At 42.3% G+C, this 19,992-nt stretch overlaps 2 protein-coding genes across 5 annotated transcripts; both read right to left on the reverse strand.

Annotated features, from left to right (window-relative positions):
- Positions 1 to 4,757: 4,757 nt before the first annotated feature.
- LOC117776288 (vitelline membrane outer layer protein 1 homolog) lies at positions 4,758 to 7,490 on the reverse strand. 4 transcript variants are annotated; one of them, XM_034610109.1, is made up of 4 exons: positions 7,190 to 7,417; positions 6,255 to 6,367; positions 5,061 to 5,364; positions 4,758 to 4,826 (listed from the first exon to the last, which is right to left on the reverse strand). In XM_034610109.1, the coding sequence occupies exons 1-3, from the start codon at positions 7,376 to 7,378 to the stop codon at positions 5,064 to 5,066; spliced, it is 603 nt and encodes a 200-aa protein (XP_034466000.1). In that variant the 5' UTR covers positions 7,379 to 7,417; the 3' UTR covers positions 4,758 to 4,826; positions 5,061 to 5,063. The 4 variants fall into 4 exon arrangements, with proteins under 4 accessions (XP_034466000.1, XP_034465998.1, XP_034465999.1 ...); XM_034610107.1 differs by having other exon boundaries at positions 4,758 to 4,829; XM_034610108.1 differs by having other exon boundaries at positions 4,766 to 4,882.
- A 751-nt stretch (positions 7,491 to 8,241) lies between these two features.
- Positions 8,242 to 19,496, reverse strand: LOC117776313 (SLA class II histocompatibility antigen, DQ haplotype C beta chain-like; the record flags this gene model as incomplete). Its single annotated transcript, XM_034610143.1, is given in 7 exon segments — positions 8,242 to 8,340; positions 8,465 to 8,576; positions 9,070 to 9,355; positions 13,703 to 13,929; positions 14,114 to 14,383; positions 19,246 to 19,255; positions 19,401 to 19,496. Coding segments are annotated over 7 exon segments (1,062 nt in total), but the record flags the coding sequence as incomplete, so codon positions are not given.
- Between the last annotated feature and the right edge of the window lie 496 nt (positions 19,497 to 19,992).

Below are 19,992 nucleotides of genomic sequence, written 5' to 3' on the forward strand. Positions count from 1 at the left end.
AGTGAGGGGATAAAAGATTTGAAGTGTTTGTCCACATGAAGGTGATGTGTTATTAGGGGTTTATTTTTAACATGTTTATTTTATTATCATTATTGTGAATGTTTTGTTTTTTTTTACTTTTACCGTGGGCTCTGTGTTGCCTCTGCTGTTTCCGCTGAAGCTTGCAAAAATGTATTTCTGACTGACGCTTCGAGCTACCTCCCGAGGGCTGCTGTTGGTTTTCGAAAAAAAGAAGACCGAGAGGGGCCACAGCCCGCTCGACCTCCTGGAACATGTGGTCCTTGTCCTCTCGGCCTCCGCGATGACGGAGCCCGGACCTGTGAGCGTGAGTTCATCACTAATGGCAGACAAGGTCGAGGGCAGAGTGGGTTGTTTTCCCACAGCTGTTCACGAGCACATGACAAATAACCACTCTGATATTGAACTGAATTTATATATATCGTAATATTCTCTGTGGTATTTTCTTCTACCTTTTTTTTTTGTTTTTTTTTAGCTTTCGGCTGTTTGAGGTTTAATAAGCACTTATTCAAGAAATATTTAATGCTGCTGGGGAGCCAATAACACTCCGCTGTCACTTTCACACTTTTGTCAGATGTGACATATATGAATTATGAAAGGCAAAACCAAAATAGGCCTTTTGTTCGCTGACAAGATCTCTGAGAATATTGGAGAGACATCCCCCCCACTGAATCCTGGTCAACTGATTTAATCAGATTTAATCAATTTCTTCATTCTCCCCAGCGTCAGGATAAACATTTTAACTGTCATCTATCAGTTTTAAGAATATGAATTTATCCCAATACCCCTACCTTCCTCCTTTTATTATTTTTCTCAATCTGAAACTGTGACATCTATTCCCCTCTGGCGTCCTGAAAACACACAGATAGATTTCTTTTCCCACTTCATCCTCTCAGAAAAGCTCGGAGAAGGAGTTTGGAAAAATCTGGCAAAACATCCGCAGACATGGACGATCGCAACCTTGACAAAAGTTACAGCCGGTCACGCACACGTCCGTCCGACCTGAGGCCGCGACCCCCGGGCCTGTCACTCTCCCTGATAACAGCTGATTGGTTGCCGTGCAGTCCGACCCCCTGACATGAGTACACGCTGGGGACTGTGGGTAATTGTGTTTTTTTTAATCATTTGAGGGGGGGGGGGAGAGAGAGAGACAGGATCTGACACTTTATCAGTTAAATGATGCTGAACCATGTTAACTCATCCGTCCGTGAAAACAAGGAGACCTTTGCAGCCCCTCTACTCATTTGTGTTAAAAAAAGAAAAACATAATATACGTTTTTTTGTGTTATATCAGCATAATTGTCTCTGAGCCTCCGTCCTGGCGCTGGTGCAATCGTTCATGGTGATGCTGTAAAAAAAAAAAAATACAAATACAAATAAACGTAGTGGTTCATTTCCTGTGTTCTACTATGACGTGGAAACGACAGATCATGATAAAATGGGATTTATTTTTTCTGTGTTTGTCACTTTAGCTCTCAGCCTCTGGAAAATGTATTCTTAGTTTTTTTTTTTTTTGTTTGTTTGTTGTGTCTCCGATCACCTCAGCTGCCATCTTGAATGTTGAGTAACTTTGATCATGTGCTGTTGTCACTTGCAGAGCAGTGAAAGAAAAGTATTCTTTGTCCTCGCAATCCTGAGTATGTCCACATTCCTACTGTTCATGACATCTGTACAATTTGTATATTATAAAAAATGATTTATATTTAATGTGTACACGTGTCCTCGCTTCTTTTTGTTTTAAAACGGAAAATTCAGCTTCGGTTTGTTGAAGCAGCTGTTAAAAATAACTTGGATGTTCGAGCGCTGAACTTTTTTCAGGAATAATCCTTCAGCTCCAGATTTGACACGTGAACTAATTAAAGAATCACAATTTTTCAATTCACTCTCTTTTACTGTCTTAAAATAAAACTCAGATGTTCACTGAAGTAGTTTTTACTGGAGGAAATCTCCTCCTCTTGTTACCACCGGCCATTAGGAGACGTCTTTCCTCATTTCAAGATGGAGACGCCTCCTGACTTTCATTATATTGACAAAAGTTAACATTAGTAAATATTGGTGGTGAAATCTCAACTTCAGATTTCACATTAATTGATTTAGTCTGATCTCATTGTGCAACGTGCTGATTGGCTCGTCAGCTCAACTGTAAAGAAAAAGTCACAAACTCGTACTTGTAGCTCGAGGTTTGTAACTTCAGTGTCACTTGAAACTTTTACAGATGTATACAATATTTCTGAGCTACGACACTTTTTTACATATATATTAAATATTTCTACTACTACATAACTTTTTAAAACATGTTTCTACTGATGCTTTTTTTTTTAATATGCATAAAATATCCGTACAACTACAAAACGTTTGTATACATGTAAAAATATTTCTACAGATACAAATTATTTCACAGGTTTGAAAAATGTTGTGCAACCAAGCAAAATATTTATACATCTAGAATTTGTTTTACAGTAAATAAAGTATTTCTACAGCTATAAAAACCTACACAACTTTTTTTCCTCTGTTACAAAACATTTTTTCTTATGTATAAAATATTTCTACAACTTTTTTACACATATACTAAATATTCCTACAGCTGCAAATATATTTACACAAAACCAAAATATTCCTACAGCTACAAAACGTTTTTTCAAACACAAAAGGTTTTTTATTTATTTGTTTTACAGGCACAAATTATTCATGACCCTAATGTAATCTCATGTATAATCAGGAGTGTGTAAATGACAGTTCATCATTTTTATTTATTTGTTACCTCAGAAAAACTCCAGAACAAGTAATTCAGTCTTACTTGTAACCTTGGTTACCTCAGGAAATCCAGGAAGCCATTCTCCAACCAGACTAGTTTATATGAGGACAGTCTATATAAAAGTGCTGCTCTTATATAAACTAACTGACAGACGAGATGAGGACTTCAGTCCACTGAGCACAATGAAAACACAAACACAAACCTGATGCATCAGGGAAATGAGACTCGCAGACCAAAGTCGCTATTTTCTCCCAGGGAAACGATTTTCTTTAAAAAAAAATTCGGCTCCATCTGGTTATTACCTTCATTACCGTGTGAACCGTGGATCAATTTTATTGTTATTACCACAACAACACCGTTAGTTTCAGCCTCACCTCGAAAACAAAGCCGTTCCACACCAGAACTGTCCCTCAAATATTTCACATAAACACCATAACCCTCACGGTGTTTACGAGCTGAACTATATTTACAGTTGAGCCGACACAGCTGCTGTGATCTATAAGTCATGAGCTCCGAGCCCAGGGGAGCCGGGGGGGGTCATTAACAGGAGGGCGAGACCACGAACGCCACATCCATTCTGTTCACTACAGGAGGCGTTAATGGCTCTTCGGGCGGACTGGGCCCCGGCGAGCCGCTAAGCTGGTCAGAAACACATTGAGCCTGTGGTTTGGAAATTAAACTTGTGACCCGGGGCTTCACATCCCTGAGGGTTCCCACATAGTGAACGTGTTTCTGCACAACGACTCGCTGACGGCGGCGTGTTCTGAATAATGAACTTACTCTGCTGTCACAGGACGTGGTACAGTGTCCAGATCGAGTCGGTGCAGAACTCGGGCCTTTGTGCCCAGAGGGCGTCTCTCTGCTGGAGCCGCGTGGTTGCGCCAGATGTTCAACATCGCCCGGACTGATTGATGGAGAGTTCACTGCCTCCATGAAATCATTATTCTATATTTTCATGTGTGGAGTCATACAAGTCACAGGTTTTTAGAGAGATGATGGGCAGCTCCACTTGTTACAGCACTGCCATCTAGTGGGGAAATAAACAGGATTCAGATTGTTCCTGATGGTTTCCAGCACAGGAATGATTAGTAGACCATTAGAATTAGATCACAATCAATGGAACACCAGTGCAATTGATCATAATTAGTCAGTTTTAGTGTTTTGAAGATGTTATTGATGACCTTTAAAATCCTGCACGACCTGACTCCTGGTTATGTTTCTTATTGAATCTGCGTCCACTCGTCACTTGGCTGTTTTCCTTGTTAAATCCTCCTCCTGCTGATGAGTGTATCCGTAATCCAGGCAGACCAACAAGTGCACTTGAGCTTCAAACCCCAGTAAAAACACCCTGAGCCCAGATAAGAGGTCAGCTGAGTGTATTTGTTACCGGAGCGGAGAGAAACTCTGCGGTTGTGTGTGTTAAACTCTAATCGCTTTGCCTCGACTTGCAAAATCATCTGAAAACCATTAAGGCAGAGTTTGATAACATCACGTCGACCCGCCGCACACACTCCGCCGGCAGATTAACTGCTCAGCGATTAATTAACACAATTACCTCTGTGTGTGCCAATCGGTGTCTTATCAAACTTTGTCAGGCCTTAAACTGTAAATTAATTAATACCCCCTCTCGTCATTTCCTAATTACCTCGGTTCCAGCAGGAATTGTGGGAAACGCCCGTGTCAGCGCCTCCAGCTTAATCTGACTTTACCGTGAGCTCATTGGTTCATCAGACAGGAAGTGAAAACACGCCGCTCTCGTGCTGATGAGGTGAGGAGGCGACGACACGATGTAAAAATGGCTCCTTCATCTTTTTGTCTTTGCTGCCGAAGCCGACGCTTGAAACTTTCTCTTGAAAGCCAAATATTAATAACTGTCACTTAGTTGTCGGCTGAACTCTGATCTCAGTGTTTGTGTTTTTAAAAAAAGGAAATGAAACCTAATCAGAGACTTGAAGTTCTGAGAAAAAACGTCACAGAAACAGCAGCGATTCAAATGAGCACTTTATTATTTGTCATTGTTTAATTCAGGGTGACGGAGGAGGGGCGGACCGAGCTGCTCATCTGTCAATCACTGTCGATAAAAAAAACCATAAAGCACAAATTCAGAAACTGCAAAGAACAGAGTCACAGGATTATGAACAAAACAACATTTCAATAATGTCACAAACGTCCTTCAACTGTTAAACCAAACTGTGCTTTTATCTCAATCCCATTTCCAAGTTTTATAACATTGGCAGAGGTAATTACTTTGAGTCTCTCAGCTCTTTCTGGGCTTTAATTTAATTACCTGCTAGGCTCTGGCACAGCAACGGAAGCGCACGTCGTTGAGGGCGGTGTCGTCCCCGTCACCCTGTTGTCCCTCTATCTTGGTCTCGATGCCACAGATCCCTCCGTTGCCACAAGTCGGGCTCCAGGAGCCGTACTCCCCCCAGCCCATGCCGGTGCCCTCCAGCGTGGGGTTGCTGCTGCAGCGGAACTTGATGTTGTTGGCGGTGGTGTCGTCGATGTTGCCCCGATGGGCCTCCACGCGGAGCTGGAAAGAGGTGAGCACGCCACTGGGGCAGTACTGAGGGTGGGACCACTCGCCCCAGCTGGAGACGAGAGCAGGAAACACAGCAGAGTGAATCAAATCTGAGCCAAGGTTTGGTTTGGAAACACGAAGTCGAGACGTTTCAACATCTGAACCCTGAACTCGAAATCCTGGAAGAAAGAATGTTTTGATTTCCATGATGTGGAAACTGTCTCCAGCTTCCTGCTGCTTCTTATCCTTATTTAACCTTCACAGGACAGACAGGTCGGTTCCACTGAGACAGACCAGATCTGACCAGCTGAATAATTAAAGACATTGATAAAAACCACCTCAGTGACTCAAAGAAATAAAGAGTTTCTACTGATAAGTTCATTTCTGTCCAACATCAGATTCCCTGCTGCTAAATACCAGCTCTCCACACAGGGACAGCTGTATTTTAATTACTTTAAAATACAGCTGTCCCATGTGATAATGTCACAGAGCAGTTTACATAATGTTTGTTTCATGCTACAACTGAAAATCAAGTGAATTTACATCTGGGTCACATGAGTTTTTATACATTTCACAACTAATCCCTGTGAAAAGGCAAATTTAATTGGTTCTATGTAGAGTTTTCTAATAATTTGTCTGGTTATCATCATTTCTCGGAATCAGTAACATCTTTGTAAATCACTTCTCTTTTTTATGATCATTATTATCAGCACCAATGTTTGGTTTTATATAATTTTCTTTACTTTAATTAGATGGATTTTGTAACTTATATACATACAAATACAAATCACTATTATTTAAGAAAAGTATTATTACAACAAACTGCAGATTTGATGATTAAAATACACACAGTGTATAACTGATCTTCAAAGCGTTAACACATTTTGATACTGGATTTATTTGTTGTCCAGTTTATGAAAGGTGCCTGATTGGAGACTGGTACCAGTGCGGAACACCTACAAGCCAGGGTGAGACTGCGCAGTGTACATGAAGTTCAGCTCCCCGTCTTTGCCGCAGATGAGGCGGATGCCGTTCAAGGCCGTGTCGTCGCCATTGCCCTGGCTGGACTCCACCTGAGGAAACAGAGTTCAGTTCCCAGAAGCAGATCGGATTAAATCAGTTTTTCTTTTGTTTAATTGCTGCACCAGCAACAAGCGCACGTGATGTAACAGGTCACAGCAGGTGAAGAGCAGCTTAGTATCTGGTACAACAAGAAGTAAATGCATCTCTGGTTGTTGTAAATTGTTCTCTGTACATAATCAGGATTCTTATGATCATTCGTTAGGAACCAGTTGATCCTCATGACTGCAAACACAGTTTCCCAGTATAAATGTTCTCTGAGCTGCAGGACAATAAAACAAACTTTTACCTTTTTTCATTTACTTATTTCATTGATTTTTGTCCCATTATGTTGGAATAATACAAATTAAGGTGTCTCTTCACAGCCAGTTTGAGTCAGAGGGACAATTCCATTACTTCATGTGACTTTGTGAAACAACGTGAGGAATGAAAAGCTGTACGGTCGAAACTCTGATGTATTTTAAAAGTTTCCTATTTTACCTTCAGGATAAGAAAAACAAAAGTCACAAAAATGATTAAAACACAAACAAAACTTCAGTTCTACATTTAAGGTCAAAATTTGTTGAATAACTAAATCAATAATTATATATATATAAGTCATGATTTGGCAAAAGCGATGAAGAATTTAAAATGTAGAATACATGAATTATGGACTAGCAGAATGTCCAATGAGATAAAGGCTTTTCAGCCAGTGTACTTCCTGGAAAGCAAAAGGTAGTATTGGACTAAGCAATGGAAAGTTACTTTATTTGCCTCAGTAGGTTTAAGTTAAATAAAAAATAACTGTGATAAATGTTAGAAATCAGTGTCTTTACCCTGATACTGAAGCCAACAGCAAAGTACTGGTCAGGACACATCTCGGGCCACATCCATGTTCCAAACCGCTCTCCGTTTGGCACAGTCAGCACAGATGTGTACGACCGGCTGGACCCAGCGGATCTCTCCTCGCTCAACCCCACAAACAACACGGCCAGCATGGCCACGGCGCCGAGCAGACTCGCCATGTCGACAGCAGTGAGTGGGTGTTTCACCGTGAAAAGCCAGCTAACGAGTACTGGAGGGGGTCCGGCCTCAAAAAGCTCTTATATAGTTTACGTGTTGATTGCGGAACAGACAACTCGTATCAGCGTGAATCATTTACAGAGACGCAGGCGAAGTGGACCTGATGTGGATTTAACATTTCTACATCTCCAGAGAGCTCAGAATCAATGGGTCACTTAAAATCAACCTTTCAGGGATTGTTATCGTCCAACAGCAACAGGAGAATATCACTCACAGAGCACATTTCTCCACCAAGGCCCAACACCCCCCGTAAATTACATGTATTACAGTCTATACATAGATTGAAACGAGCCGGGCCAGGAAAGAGATTAAGAGAACACTTCATTTGTTCACTTCATTTGTTTTTCGTGGACATGCAGAGATAAACTTTACCTTCAGATAAGAAGTGAAAGTCACTCGAGGTGAACGGCCTCTAAAAGCTATCAAAACAGGAGAGTGATGTCATGGCTGACAGCTGAGACTCACTGACGATTGGTCGTTCATTTTATTTCATTATTTTTTACTGATAATAAGAAGATGAAGTTTGATAATGACAAAATAAACAAGTTACAAAGTGCTGCACACATTGAACCTGGATCAAAACACTTTCAGGACCAAGACCCCAAAAATCTGGTAATTTAAATAATACAGAGATAATGAGATTACATGAAGAAACAAACCTGAGATTAAACCAGAATAATCATAGAACAGAGAAGACGCGGTGGCAGGAGAATTGTGTGCAAACTTTATTTACATAGAACCTTTCCTGCAGATTAGTGCAATTCAAAGTGCTTCACATATGATTGGCAATATGATAATAAGACATCATCATCACAACTGCAACTTTCCTCAGTTGAAGAAAAACTAAAACTCTGAAAGACATGACGATGTTTGTCCTTGTCTGTCAACTGGGCTGAAGTCAAACCTGAAACAGGACAAAGAAAGTTTCATGAAAAACAACTTGTTCAGAGTCTGGTTTCTTTCCCCCTCTGTCCTCTTTACTAAACACTGAACTCTGCACAAACAGAAAAGTGACGGGTTTCACAAACCTCCGTCTCCACCAGAAGTAAACTGCTCCACCTGCAGCTGCACAGAGGCCGACGAAGAAGACGAGGATCCCCACTGTCAACTTCACACATTTCAGATCCAGAGCAAAGGTGTCTATAAGAGAGAGAGACAAACTGACAGTGAAACCTGTGCCTGCTCACAGATTATAGATCAGATATAACTTTTTCATTTTTCCAGAACAGACACCAAGGACAAACGGGGCCTGAGGGACTTTATGCATCGAACCAAACCCTCTGAAGAAACTCAAAACTAAACCACAAATCACTCCAATCTTTCAATGATTCTTTCATAATCGAAATTATTAACAGGGTAGACTGCAAACTGGGTATAAATAATCGTAACGTAGTAGTGTTTAAGAGCAGAACTCCACCACCACCCCAGACGCACAAACACACACGTTCTAGCCCTTCTCAGCTCGGGGGCCCCTGCAGACACCTTCAGATTCTCTCCATCACATTTTCCTCTTCGTCGTGCGTCTTCTTTCTCCTCCTGTCACCGCTCCTCAGATTCACAAACCTCACACGTCAACAGCAGCCGACAAACCGAACCATTGTTCGTCGCCACTGTTGCTTCTGCCGTCACTCACGACGGAGGAGGTAGCGGCTCTGGCATGTTTGGACTGAAAAGCAGGAGACGGGAGGAGAAAGCAGCGACGGTAAATTGAGCTCGATTCTTGCGCGAAAACAAAGGCAAACACATTCAAAATGGGAGCACGGAGACAAAACCCAGGCTGGAGAATAAGCAGCCGTGTGTACAAGAGCGGCAGCTGGAACGCTGAGGCTACAGGGACACAATAGACAAGCTGGCGAGGAGTCGGTGCTGGATGATGGTGTAAAGACTAATGAGGGAATCTGAAGCAGGTGAGCAGGTGTGTGTGGAGATCAGGCGATGTGGAAACACAGGAATACCTCAGGGACGACTGCTGGACATGGGGAGAACAGCAGGTTTGGAATTTCAATAGAAATCTCGCTGGCGTCAGATTCCAAACGCTCAGGGGTAGATTCTGTTTCCCCGTCGATATGTTTAACCTCAACTTGAACCGAACCTCTGTCGCTTCCTGACCACTTATGTTTGCCAGCATCCGAGAACTGGAATTAAACGTTTACCATAAAACGCAGCCGGGGGGAAGACACAATAAGCCCGAGGCTAAACCGACAGCGACTCCATGAGGACGTGCACCCGACACATCCCCATCACAGCCAGTTGTGTCACACTGGGCTCATCCTAATATCTTCCAACCTGGAGCTAACGTGGAATCTTAATGTCAGCCACAGTTCAATGAAAGGAAACCATAATTATAACATAGTGTAACATTGTCATTGTGTGTATTATTTCTAGCCCCCACATGATCCCCTCAAAGCATTGATAGATAGTGTGATGGAAATCTGGAAATACAAGAGGCTGGAAACACCAAAGTTATCCACGTGTATTTTAATAGGGGCTTTCTGCAGAAAGGATCAACACAGAGAGTCACAAGGATCTCAGAGTGAAGATGGAGAACAGCCAAATACAAGGATCTTAGGAGAACTGAGGGCTGTCTCTCTGAACCAATCCAGACTGGTTCTGTAGGCGCAGGAGAGAGAGGAATCTAAACACAAACAACTGATTTACATGTGTTTCCTAAGGAGATAAGCAGACATATACACTACCGTTCAAAAGTTTGGGGTCACTTAGAAATTTCCTTATTTTTCAAAGAAAAGCACTGTTTTTTTCAATGAAGATAACATTAAATTAATCAGAAATACACTCTATACATTGTTAATGTGGTAAATGACTATTCTAGGTGGAAACGTCTGGTTTTTAATGAAATCTCTACATAGGTGTATAGAGGCCCATTTCCAGCAACTATCACTCCAGTGTTCTAATGGTACATTGTGTTTGCTAATCGCCTTAGAAGACTAATGGATGATTAGAAAACCCTTGAAAACCCTTGTGCAATGATGTTAGCACAGCTGAAAACTGTTTTGCTGGTGAGAGAAGCTATAAAACTGGCCTTCCTTTGAGCTAGTTGAGTATCTGGAGCATCACATTTGTGGGTTCGATTATACTCTCAAAATGGCCAGAAGAAGAGAACTTTCATGTGAAACTCGCCAGTCTATTCTTGTTCTTAGAAATGAAGGCTATTCCATGCGAGAAATTGCGAAGAAACTGAAAATTTCCTACAACGGTGTGTACTACTCCCTTCAGAGAACAGCACAAACGGGCTCTAACCAGAGTAGAAAGAGAAGTGGGAGGCCCCGGTGCACAACTCAGCAAGAAGACAAGTATATTAGAGTCTCTAGTTTGAGAAATAGACGCCTCACAGGTCCTCAACTGGCAGCTTCTTTAAATGGTACCCGCAAAACGCCAGTGTCAACGTCTACAGTGAAGAGGCGACTCCGGGATGCTGGCCTTCTAGGCAGAGTGGCAAAGAAAAAGCCATATCTGAGACTGGCCAATAAAAAGAAAAGATTGATATGGGCAAAAGAACACAGACATTGGACAGAGGAAGATTGGAAAAAAGTGTTATGGACAGACGAATCAAAGTTTGAGGTGTTTGGATCACACAGAAGAACATTTGTGAGACGCAGAACAGGTGAGAAGATGCTGGAAGAGTGCCTGACGCCATCTGTCAAGCATGGTGGAGGTAATGTGATGGTCTGGGGCTGCTTTGGTGCTGGTAAAGTGGGAGATTTGTACAAGGTAAAAGGGATTTTAAATAAGGAAGGCTATCACTCCATTTTGCAACGCCATGCCATACCCTGTGGACAGCGCTTGATTGGAGCCAATTTCCTCCTACAACAGGACAATGACCCAAAGCACACCTCCACATTATGCAAGAACTATTTAGGGAAGAAGCAGGCAGCTGGTATGCTGTCTGTAATGGAGTGGCCAGCGCAGTCACCAGATCTCAACCCCATTGAGCTGTTGTGGGAGCAGCTTGACCGTATGGTACGCAAGAAGTGCCCATCAAGCCAATCCAACTTGTGGGAGGGGCTTCAGGAAGCGGGGGGGGGGGGACATTTCTACAGATTACCTCAACAAATTAACAGCTAGAATGCCAAAGGTCTGCAATGCTGTAACTGCTGCAAATGGAGCATTCTTTGACGAAAGCAAAGTTTGAAGAACAAAATTAATATTTCAAATAAAAATCATTATTTCTAACCTTGTCAATGTCTTGACTATATTTTCTATTCATTTTGCAACTCATTTGATAAATAAAAGTGTGAGTTTTCATGGAAAACACGAAATTGTCTGGGTGACCCCAAACTTTTGAACGGTAGTGTACATTCCGTTCTTTGGAGGGTAAATAAGTGGCAAAAGGGTCTGGCAGTATTCAGGTCATAAACAGAGTTCAGTTCCTCTCAGGCCACACAGGCCTGGCTGTATTCGGTGTGTGTACAGTGGGTGGATGGTCTGTTCCTGGAACTCTCTTCAGTGACTGGAATCCACATTGTCAATTCAGCGATCTCTACTGCTGTGCGTGTTGTTAGCAGGTTCTGGTACGGTCCTGTTAGTTGGAGTTGCTGTGAGTGAGCCGTGGGGGTGGTTGAGTCGACCTGAAAGAGAATGTGTGAAGCAGGTAGTGGCTGGCGAGCAGCTGCTTTCGCTGCTGCATCCGCTCCGGCATTTCCTTGTGATACTGGGTCATTATTAGAAGTGTGAGCATCACATTTACATACTGCAACCTGTTCGGGGAGGAGGACAGCATCAAGCATCTGAGACACTAGAGCATGATGTGCAATTGGTTTGCCTGATGATGTAAGGAATTCTCTGTGTTTCCAAATCGTGCCAAAATCATGTACTACACCACAAGCATATCTACTGTCAGTGTAGATATTAACCCTTTCCCCCTTAGCCAATTTGCATGCTTCAATGAGAGCAGTGAGCTCTGCTGCTTGTGCAGACAGAGAAGCAGGGAGAGGTCATGCAATCAATGTATCATGTGCTGTTACCACAGAGAAACCAACTTGATTTGCTCCTGTGTCTGAATTGCGAGATGCTTATCCATCCACAAACAGTTCAAAGTCTGGATTCTGCAACGGTGTTTCCTGTAAATCTGGCCTGGGGAAACAAACTTTGGTTATTGTTACTACACAGTTGTTTTGTTTGTTGTTGTCTTCTTGGCGGGACAGAGTCAAGGTCGGAATCCTGCATTTTGAAACACTGAGACACTTGTGAGGGGTTATCTGTCCTTACAAATGTTTGTTTTTTGTCCCTACGTTGCGCTTCTTCTAACCACATTCCATATCCCTTCCACTCTGCCTGAAATGTATGTTTTCCTTTTCTGGCCTGACTTATTTTTTCTTTCTCCTCTAGCTTTAATCTCAGCTGTTTTAGCTGTCTTATGCTAAAACTCCCCCCCTCTGGAAACCCACATTCTTTCATCCACACTTGTACCTGGCTTAGTGCTGTGTCACCATAGTTCCTTTGCATGAAGTTCATATTAGGACTACTCAGATCAGTTCCATTACCCAAATCATCAAATTTTTCTTTACTGTTACTTTTACCCATATTTAAAAAAAATTATGTTAAGTTTTAGTTACCTTAAGTCTTTAATCAATCTCCAAAACGCTTTCGTCAGGTACAAAATAGGAAACTCAGTAATATTAATATCCTCAAAATATTGTAATATCCCCAATATAATATAACCAATAGTAATTTCCTTTTACTTACTTGGTCTCTGGTAATTTCTCAATTTATCTCTTTTTTATTTTTGTATTTATTTAATACACATTCAAATATCCTGCCTTTATCTGAACATGAATCATTGTGCCTTAAAGAAGTTCTCTACAGTTCTCTGTGCTTTTGGAGTCTTGTTTCAACAATGCAAATACAATTCAGTATTATGTCCTTTTCTGTGGTTGTGCTCTTAACAAACTCTTTAAGGTACCTCGTCAGTCTACCTTCCAGGTTTCTTCTAAACCTTGGTTAAAAATGTACGGCTTTCAACCGTCTGGAGGATCCAATCCCCTTCGACCAACTTCTTCGTACACTATGTTTGCTGGTAAAAAATAATAAATAAAAATACACTTGAAATCTCAGATCCTCACCAGATAGATCGCAGTGGTGAGACGATCCGGGCTCGGGTCTCGAGATAGATAGATAGATAGATAAATAGATAGATAGATAGATAAATAGATAGATAGATAGATAAATAGATAGATAGATAGATAGATATTAGGACGCATAGTTAATTACACCATAACTTACTTAAATATCTATATACCCCAGCTCACCCTCTCCCCCCTCTTGGGCGTCAGCTCCAGGTAGGAGTGGACCTGGAAGCTCCAGTCCTCGTTGGCCAGGACGTCAGTGGACGACACGTCGCTGGAGACCTCCACCCCGTCCCTCAGCCAGCTCACCTGCACTTTCTGAGGGTAGAAGCCCAAGACGCTGCAGTGGAGGATCGTCCGCACCCCGTAGTCAGCCGGCTCGGTGTGATGGACCCTGACAACCGGCGGCACTGGAGTGTGGAGAAGATCAGAGCAAAACATTAGCAGCTAAATGACCTGCAGAAGACAGAGTCACTTTTATTTAAGCCATTAAATTAAAGCACAGGGAGAGAGACCTAGAAGCAAATGAAGCCAAGGAAGTGAAACAGTTTGACCCATAATAACCTTCTTCAGTATAAAAACACAGAAATGTACCTGTTCTGTCCAGCGTGCTCCGTCTGAACAGCCTCGCATTGTATCTGCAGAGAATTTCCACTTGAACTCTTCTCAAGGCCATTTTCTAATCCTGAGTGTTGTAGTGTTTTGCGTTTTTCATGCCAAATTCTCCAAAGCCCACGTACTTCCCGACCCGGGAGTCGTACAAGGTGTTGAGCTTCATGTTGAATACGTTTTTCACCAAGAAAACCACGTCGGTGATGTTGTCTCCATACTCGCAGTCACATATCCCCTGAAACACGTAGCTACCTTCTGAAGAGAATACAAAAAATACACAAAGGAAGTAATAAAGTAAAGTAAAAAAAGAAGTATAAGAAATTATTTGTTATTTGATTTGAAAAAAAGGTTGTGGTAAACAGGAAAGTCTTCAGCATAGCAAAAGAACTTGGTATTGCATTGCACTATTGTAAATAATATAAATGTACATATATAAAGGCTGAAATAGACTGAATACAAGAAGAAGAAGAAACCTACCTGTTGCTGCAGTGCAGAGCAGAACAGCACAGACTGCGACACTCTGCAGGAAATAAACTCCCGTCATCTTTTAAACATGAACTGGTCTTTCAGGTTTTACCAAAACTCTTTTGTTTACAAGCTTAAAACGTTTTGTAGGATGTGGTGAAACCTAGTTTCTCTTCCAGTGCGATGGCATTCCGGTTACTGTGGTGATCAAATCACTGCCACTTCTCAAAAGTAATTCCCCATTCAGGATTTGATCTCTCTCCTCTGTCATTTGAGCTCAGTCGCTGGGTCAATGCACCTGTAGAGTCCAGGGTATGAATTATTTCTACACCACTGGATATATACAGTAAAATCCAAGCTGCCGTATTTGGGATTTTCAGCGTTCGGGATCTAAACTGCATCCATCAGAAGCTCAACGCACTTAGATATTAAAATGTGGCAGCGACTCATCCATCACTATGAATATAATTAGATTCAGGCCCGAGCAGAACAAATCCAGCGGAGGCACTTTTAAAAACATCTGCATTCGGTGACAGTATTAAAACAGAAGCAGGCAGAGATGACAAACAGCGTTTGCAGATCGTTGGTGTCAGGCGGTCGCTGCAGGAGCAACAACAGCTTGAAGCGGTGCTGAGGTAATAGATGGTGACTTTGAGAACGTGCCACAACGAAGGGTTAATAAAACAAACACAGGGAAGAATGTGACGGATTTGTTCTCTTTCATTTTAATGTCTTTTGTTGACGAGCAGGAGCACAAACAGGAACAGATACTTTCAGCTTCCCTTCATTTGCTTCACGTGCTCATGACGAGCTACAAAACACAAAACTGTGCTACAACATCACGGAACATGAGTGAGGCTCCTGCACGATGCTCCGATCCACCGAGGAGGATCTGTTTTCATTGCTTTGGGTGTTTGTTAGCAGGATTGTGCAAAAAACGATCAGATGGATGAAACTTGGGTCAAGAAAGAACCCAGTAAATCTTTTTTCCCTCCTTGTAATGTTTTCATTTGAATTTGTTTGTTTGAAACTACTCAACAGATTCACGTGACATTTTTAGACATGGAGCATAACACAAAAACCCCACGCTCAAATCTCTCCGACCTCAGAATTATTTCCGGCAGAGACTCCCATTGGGTGTCATGTTAATTTTGACCGAAATTTCTGGAAAGAGCAAAACGGAAAAATAAATCCTAAATCGCTCCCACGGCCCCATTTCTTAACTCTCACCGATACAAAAGATATCTGGTTGTTCTTGGAAGTCTTAGTGTGATACACACGCAGAGGGAGGGGCCAAAGGGGGAAAGGGGGCCAAAGGGGGGCCAAAGGGGGGCCAAAGGGGGACAGTGAATCAGAGGTGGTGAGTTCGAGTCCATTGATTTTTGTCTTTGCCTTTCAGAGGGGGACTTTTGAACTCTTTAAATAAACAACTGTCAACATTTTAGAAGCAAAGCTGTGATTGGATCAGTGGGTTGAGACGCTGACTCAGTGATCCACTGGTTGTGAGTTCAAAACCCACTGAATTTTTTTCTTACATGTCCAATTGCACTCAACTTCAATATTGACTCATCGTTATAGCGCCACCTACTGGTGTGAAAATGAAGTGTGAGCAATCAACCCCAAAATTCTGTCACATGATCAGAGCCCTGACCGGAAGAGACCTATTAGTGTGTATGCAGTGTTAGTGATAGCGCCACCTACTGATGAAGTCTGTCTCTCTCTCTTAAACCAGCCAGCTCTCTCTCTCTCTCTCTCTCTCTCTGGGTCTCTCTCTCTCTCTCTCTCTCTCTCTGGGTCTCTCTCTCTCTCTCTCTCTCTCTCTTTGGGTCTCTCTCTCTCTCTCTCTCTCTTTGGGTCTCTCTCTCTCTCGGTCTCTCTCTCTCTCTCTCTCTCTCTCTCTCTCTCTCTCTCTTGGTCTCTCTCTCTCTCTCTCTCTCTCTCTCTGGGTCTCTGGGTCTCTCTCTCTCTCTCTCTCTCTCTTGGTCTCTCTCTCTCTCTCTCTCTGGGTCTCTCTCTCTCTCTCTCTCTCTCTCTGGGTCTCTGGGTCTCTCTCTCTCTCTCTCTCTCTCTCTCTCTCTCTCTCTCTCTCTCTCACAAATTGGCACAGTCTGTCTCTCTCTCTTAAAGCAGCCAGTCTGTGTCTCTCTCTCTCTTCCCCCAAAAAAAAAGAGTCTCTGTGGAGCCGGCAGCAAGCAAGGCACCCATTCGAAATTTCTCGGCAGGAGGAATTTTCTAGTTATCATTATCATTACCCCCCCCCCCCCCCCCCCCCCCCACTCTATCAACCTCTTGTTTCACTGCCTGAATAAGTGTCTGAACCACTAACAAACAATTACGAGCTGGGTGGAAATCTCATGCCGCTTTAAAGATTCTCTGTTATTGGCATCCAGGCCAGCGTTGGGGCCTGTGGAGCTGAGGCCCAGAGGAAGCAGCGGGTCCTCGACTCTTTCATTCACTTCCAAGTGGCTTTAATTTTTCACGTAGCTGTTTTTAGATATTCTAATGCATTTATTTTGGGTTTTTTGGGGGCCATTAAACTTTGAATTAATGCAGCGTTTGAAAGATGCTGCAATAAATTGACAATAAAAAGAAATGAACTTGCCTTTCCTCAACCTCTCAAACCACTTAGGTCCCTTTCGGTTACATAGCAAAGTTTAGAATTTGAGTCTTTTCTGTTGTTTTGGATGAGGTTATGTTTTTGGGACACTGACCAAACAAAAGACGTCAAAGTAGCGTGTTTCTCTGTCTCCAAATTACGTCATCAGCGCAAGATGGCAGCGCCCTTATTCTGGATGTTTCAGCTTTATTTCTGCGTCGTCCATCTTTAGTTACAATCGATTGATCGTGTTTGATGACCTTAAATAATATGGGTCGGAACACAAAGATACTTTAAGTGTAATTCACAGCTAAACCAGAGGAAGATTCACAGACACACACACACACACAGACACACACATCCCAGTATCACGGCGCTCGTGCTAATTAAAGGGAGGGTTACACAATAAACAATTACCCTGCACCGACAATACAAGTGTGATTATATACCCACAGAGGTTAATTACAGCTCCCATGGATTTCCTCTGCTTGTACCTGTTCATCTCTTAAGAAAACACCCGTGAACACTCCTCTCATTACCTTGTGCTTAATAACACCGCTTACTTCTCCCGTTACATCTCATCAGTAGCTTGATTGACTTTTGTTCTTGGTAGTAGCCGACAATCATAATTCACTTTTGGAAAGATGAAGGCATATATTAAGTATTTGCATCATCAGATACTCAGACAGGGATCGTCTGAAAGTAACTAAATACATTTACTCACGTCCTGGGTATTCCCACTTATAGTCTTCTCTACAAATCCCTTTTACATAACAATATTTAATGGCTCTCAGTAGAACAAGGCCCTGGATCTGCCCCCTGATCCGGATCCACACCAAACTTTAATCGGTTCTTTCCTGACCCGTATCACATCCTTTTAAATCTGTGCAGGGATTTCTGCGTAATCTTGCAATCAAACAAACCCACCCCTCCACAAAATGTCCCGGTGATCAGTTATCTAGGAATCCTGACAAATACCAATCAAACAAAAGCAGATGACCACATTACCTCCTTGGGGGAAAGTTAAAAAAAACCTCATGAGAGCTTGTGAGGTGGAAAAGGACGAAGCAGCGGAGGTGGAGCCTCTCGTCACGTTCAGATATCTTCAGTTGTACCAAAACGGGATTTCCACTCTAAACTAGTCACATGGTTTCATTTAATCTGCTGTTCGAGGGCTAGAAAAGTCCAAGTAGCCAATATTCTTTTGAAACTAAAGTGAGATTAGTCCAGAAAACATGAATAAAAAGTATGAATATAAATATGTTTAGCTGAAATGTATTCTATTTTTCTTTTGCCTCCCATTAATCGTTTCATAAGCGCTCAGATTTATCTTCTTACCCTTGGAAGGGGCCGACTCTGTATAAACCGGCTTCACCTCGAGCAGCAAAAACAGTAAAATGCTGCTTACGCATTGTTTCATTGGTATAAACCATCTAAAAATGTCATATATCACTTAAAACTTAAATACTTTTATGTTGTTGTATTGTTATTTCAACTGAAATAAAAAGATCAGTGTGATTGTTTTCCCACTGTTTAAGTTAAACTTTTAAAAGTGAATAACTCTGAAGCTCACAGATTCCATATTATCAGTAAAAACTAAACAAAGTCCAATAAGGAGAAACGTTCCTCTCACCTATGGCCAATGTGGGATATTTCTCTCCCTTTGCAGCACGTGGGAGGTCGTACTTGCAGGTACCCAGGGACACGTATGCGTCCTTGTCCAGTCCAGGATCAGGGGTCCACTGCTCTGCAAACTCTGGGAGGCGTTGAACTGGCTGATAGGTGAAGGGGTTGATGTAGAGGAGCTGATCACCGTCATATTCGATATCGTACTGATCGTTTCCCTCCACGTCTCTGTCGCAGAAGTTCAAAAAAGCGAAGCAAGTGTTTACCTCCAGGACAAAGACAAGTCAGGTTGTTTGAGTCCAGAGAGCAGATGTGGTGTCTGTGCTCGAGCTGAACTGAGGCCTCAGACACCAGACACCATCCAAAGGGTTTGACTGTGGTGTTTCTGGGTCCAGTCGAAACACAAGCAGGTGAACAAAATACCTGCTTCTCCATAAAATACTGCAACCACACTCTAGTGAATGTATCTTCCTCAGTATTCTTCATTTGTATCTGACTTGTGCACCTGAATACAAAACTCCAGATGCCTCCTGACATTAATGGGTTTCTGCAAAAAACGTACCTTGACCGGCTTTAGGAGAACAGACCAGCAGCAGCAGGATCAGGCTCCGCTCCATGTTGCACGAGCAGGTGTCTCGTTCCTCCCAGACATTTCACATTCTGATGGAACTTCCTTACAACACAGGCCAATCAAGGCCTGTGATTCAATGACAACCTCGACAACACTGCAGAGGATCGTGTGGCTGAGATTCTAACACGACTCACTGCTGCCACCTATAGAGCAAAGGTGATAATCACAGCACGAGCCCCTGACTGAGGTGCAATTTGATTGGTTGTTTACAGTCATGCTATTCATTATGTTTTATGCAAGGGAATAAAAAAAAATCAATGTCTTCAAACTAAAACTATGAAAGAAAGTTAGAGGGATGGAAAAAAGAGTAATTTAGTTGAATAAAGACAAGAGACAAATAAAAGGAAAAATCTGAAAAGTGGAGAAAGTGCTGCACAGAGGATGTTGCACCGTGTTATGAGACAAACTGTGATTTGTGAAAATGGGCTATACAAATAAAATTTGATAGATAGATTGATTGCTGTCTCCACATCTCTATGAAACTGTGAGATGTTTTACACCTAAATATCAGGCAGCGCTCTCCAACACCATCATCAAATCACC

Source organism: Hippoglossus hippoglossus, chromosome 16 (assembly GCF_009819705.1).
Source record: "Hippoglossus hippoglossus isolate fHipHip1 chromosome 16, fHipHip1.pri, whole genome shotgun sequence".
In the NCBI taxonomy this organism is placed as follows: Eukaryota; Metazoa; Chordata; class Actinopteri; order Pleuronectiformes; family Pleuronectidae; genus Hippoglossus; species Hippoglossus hippoglossus.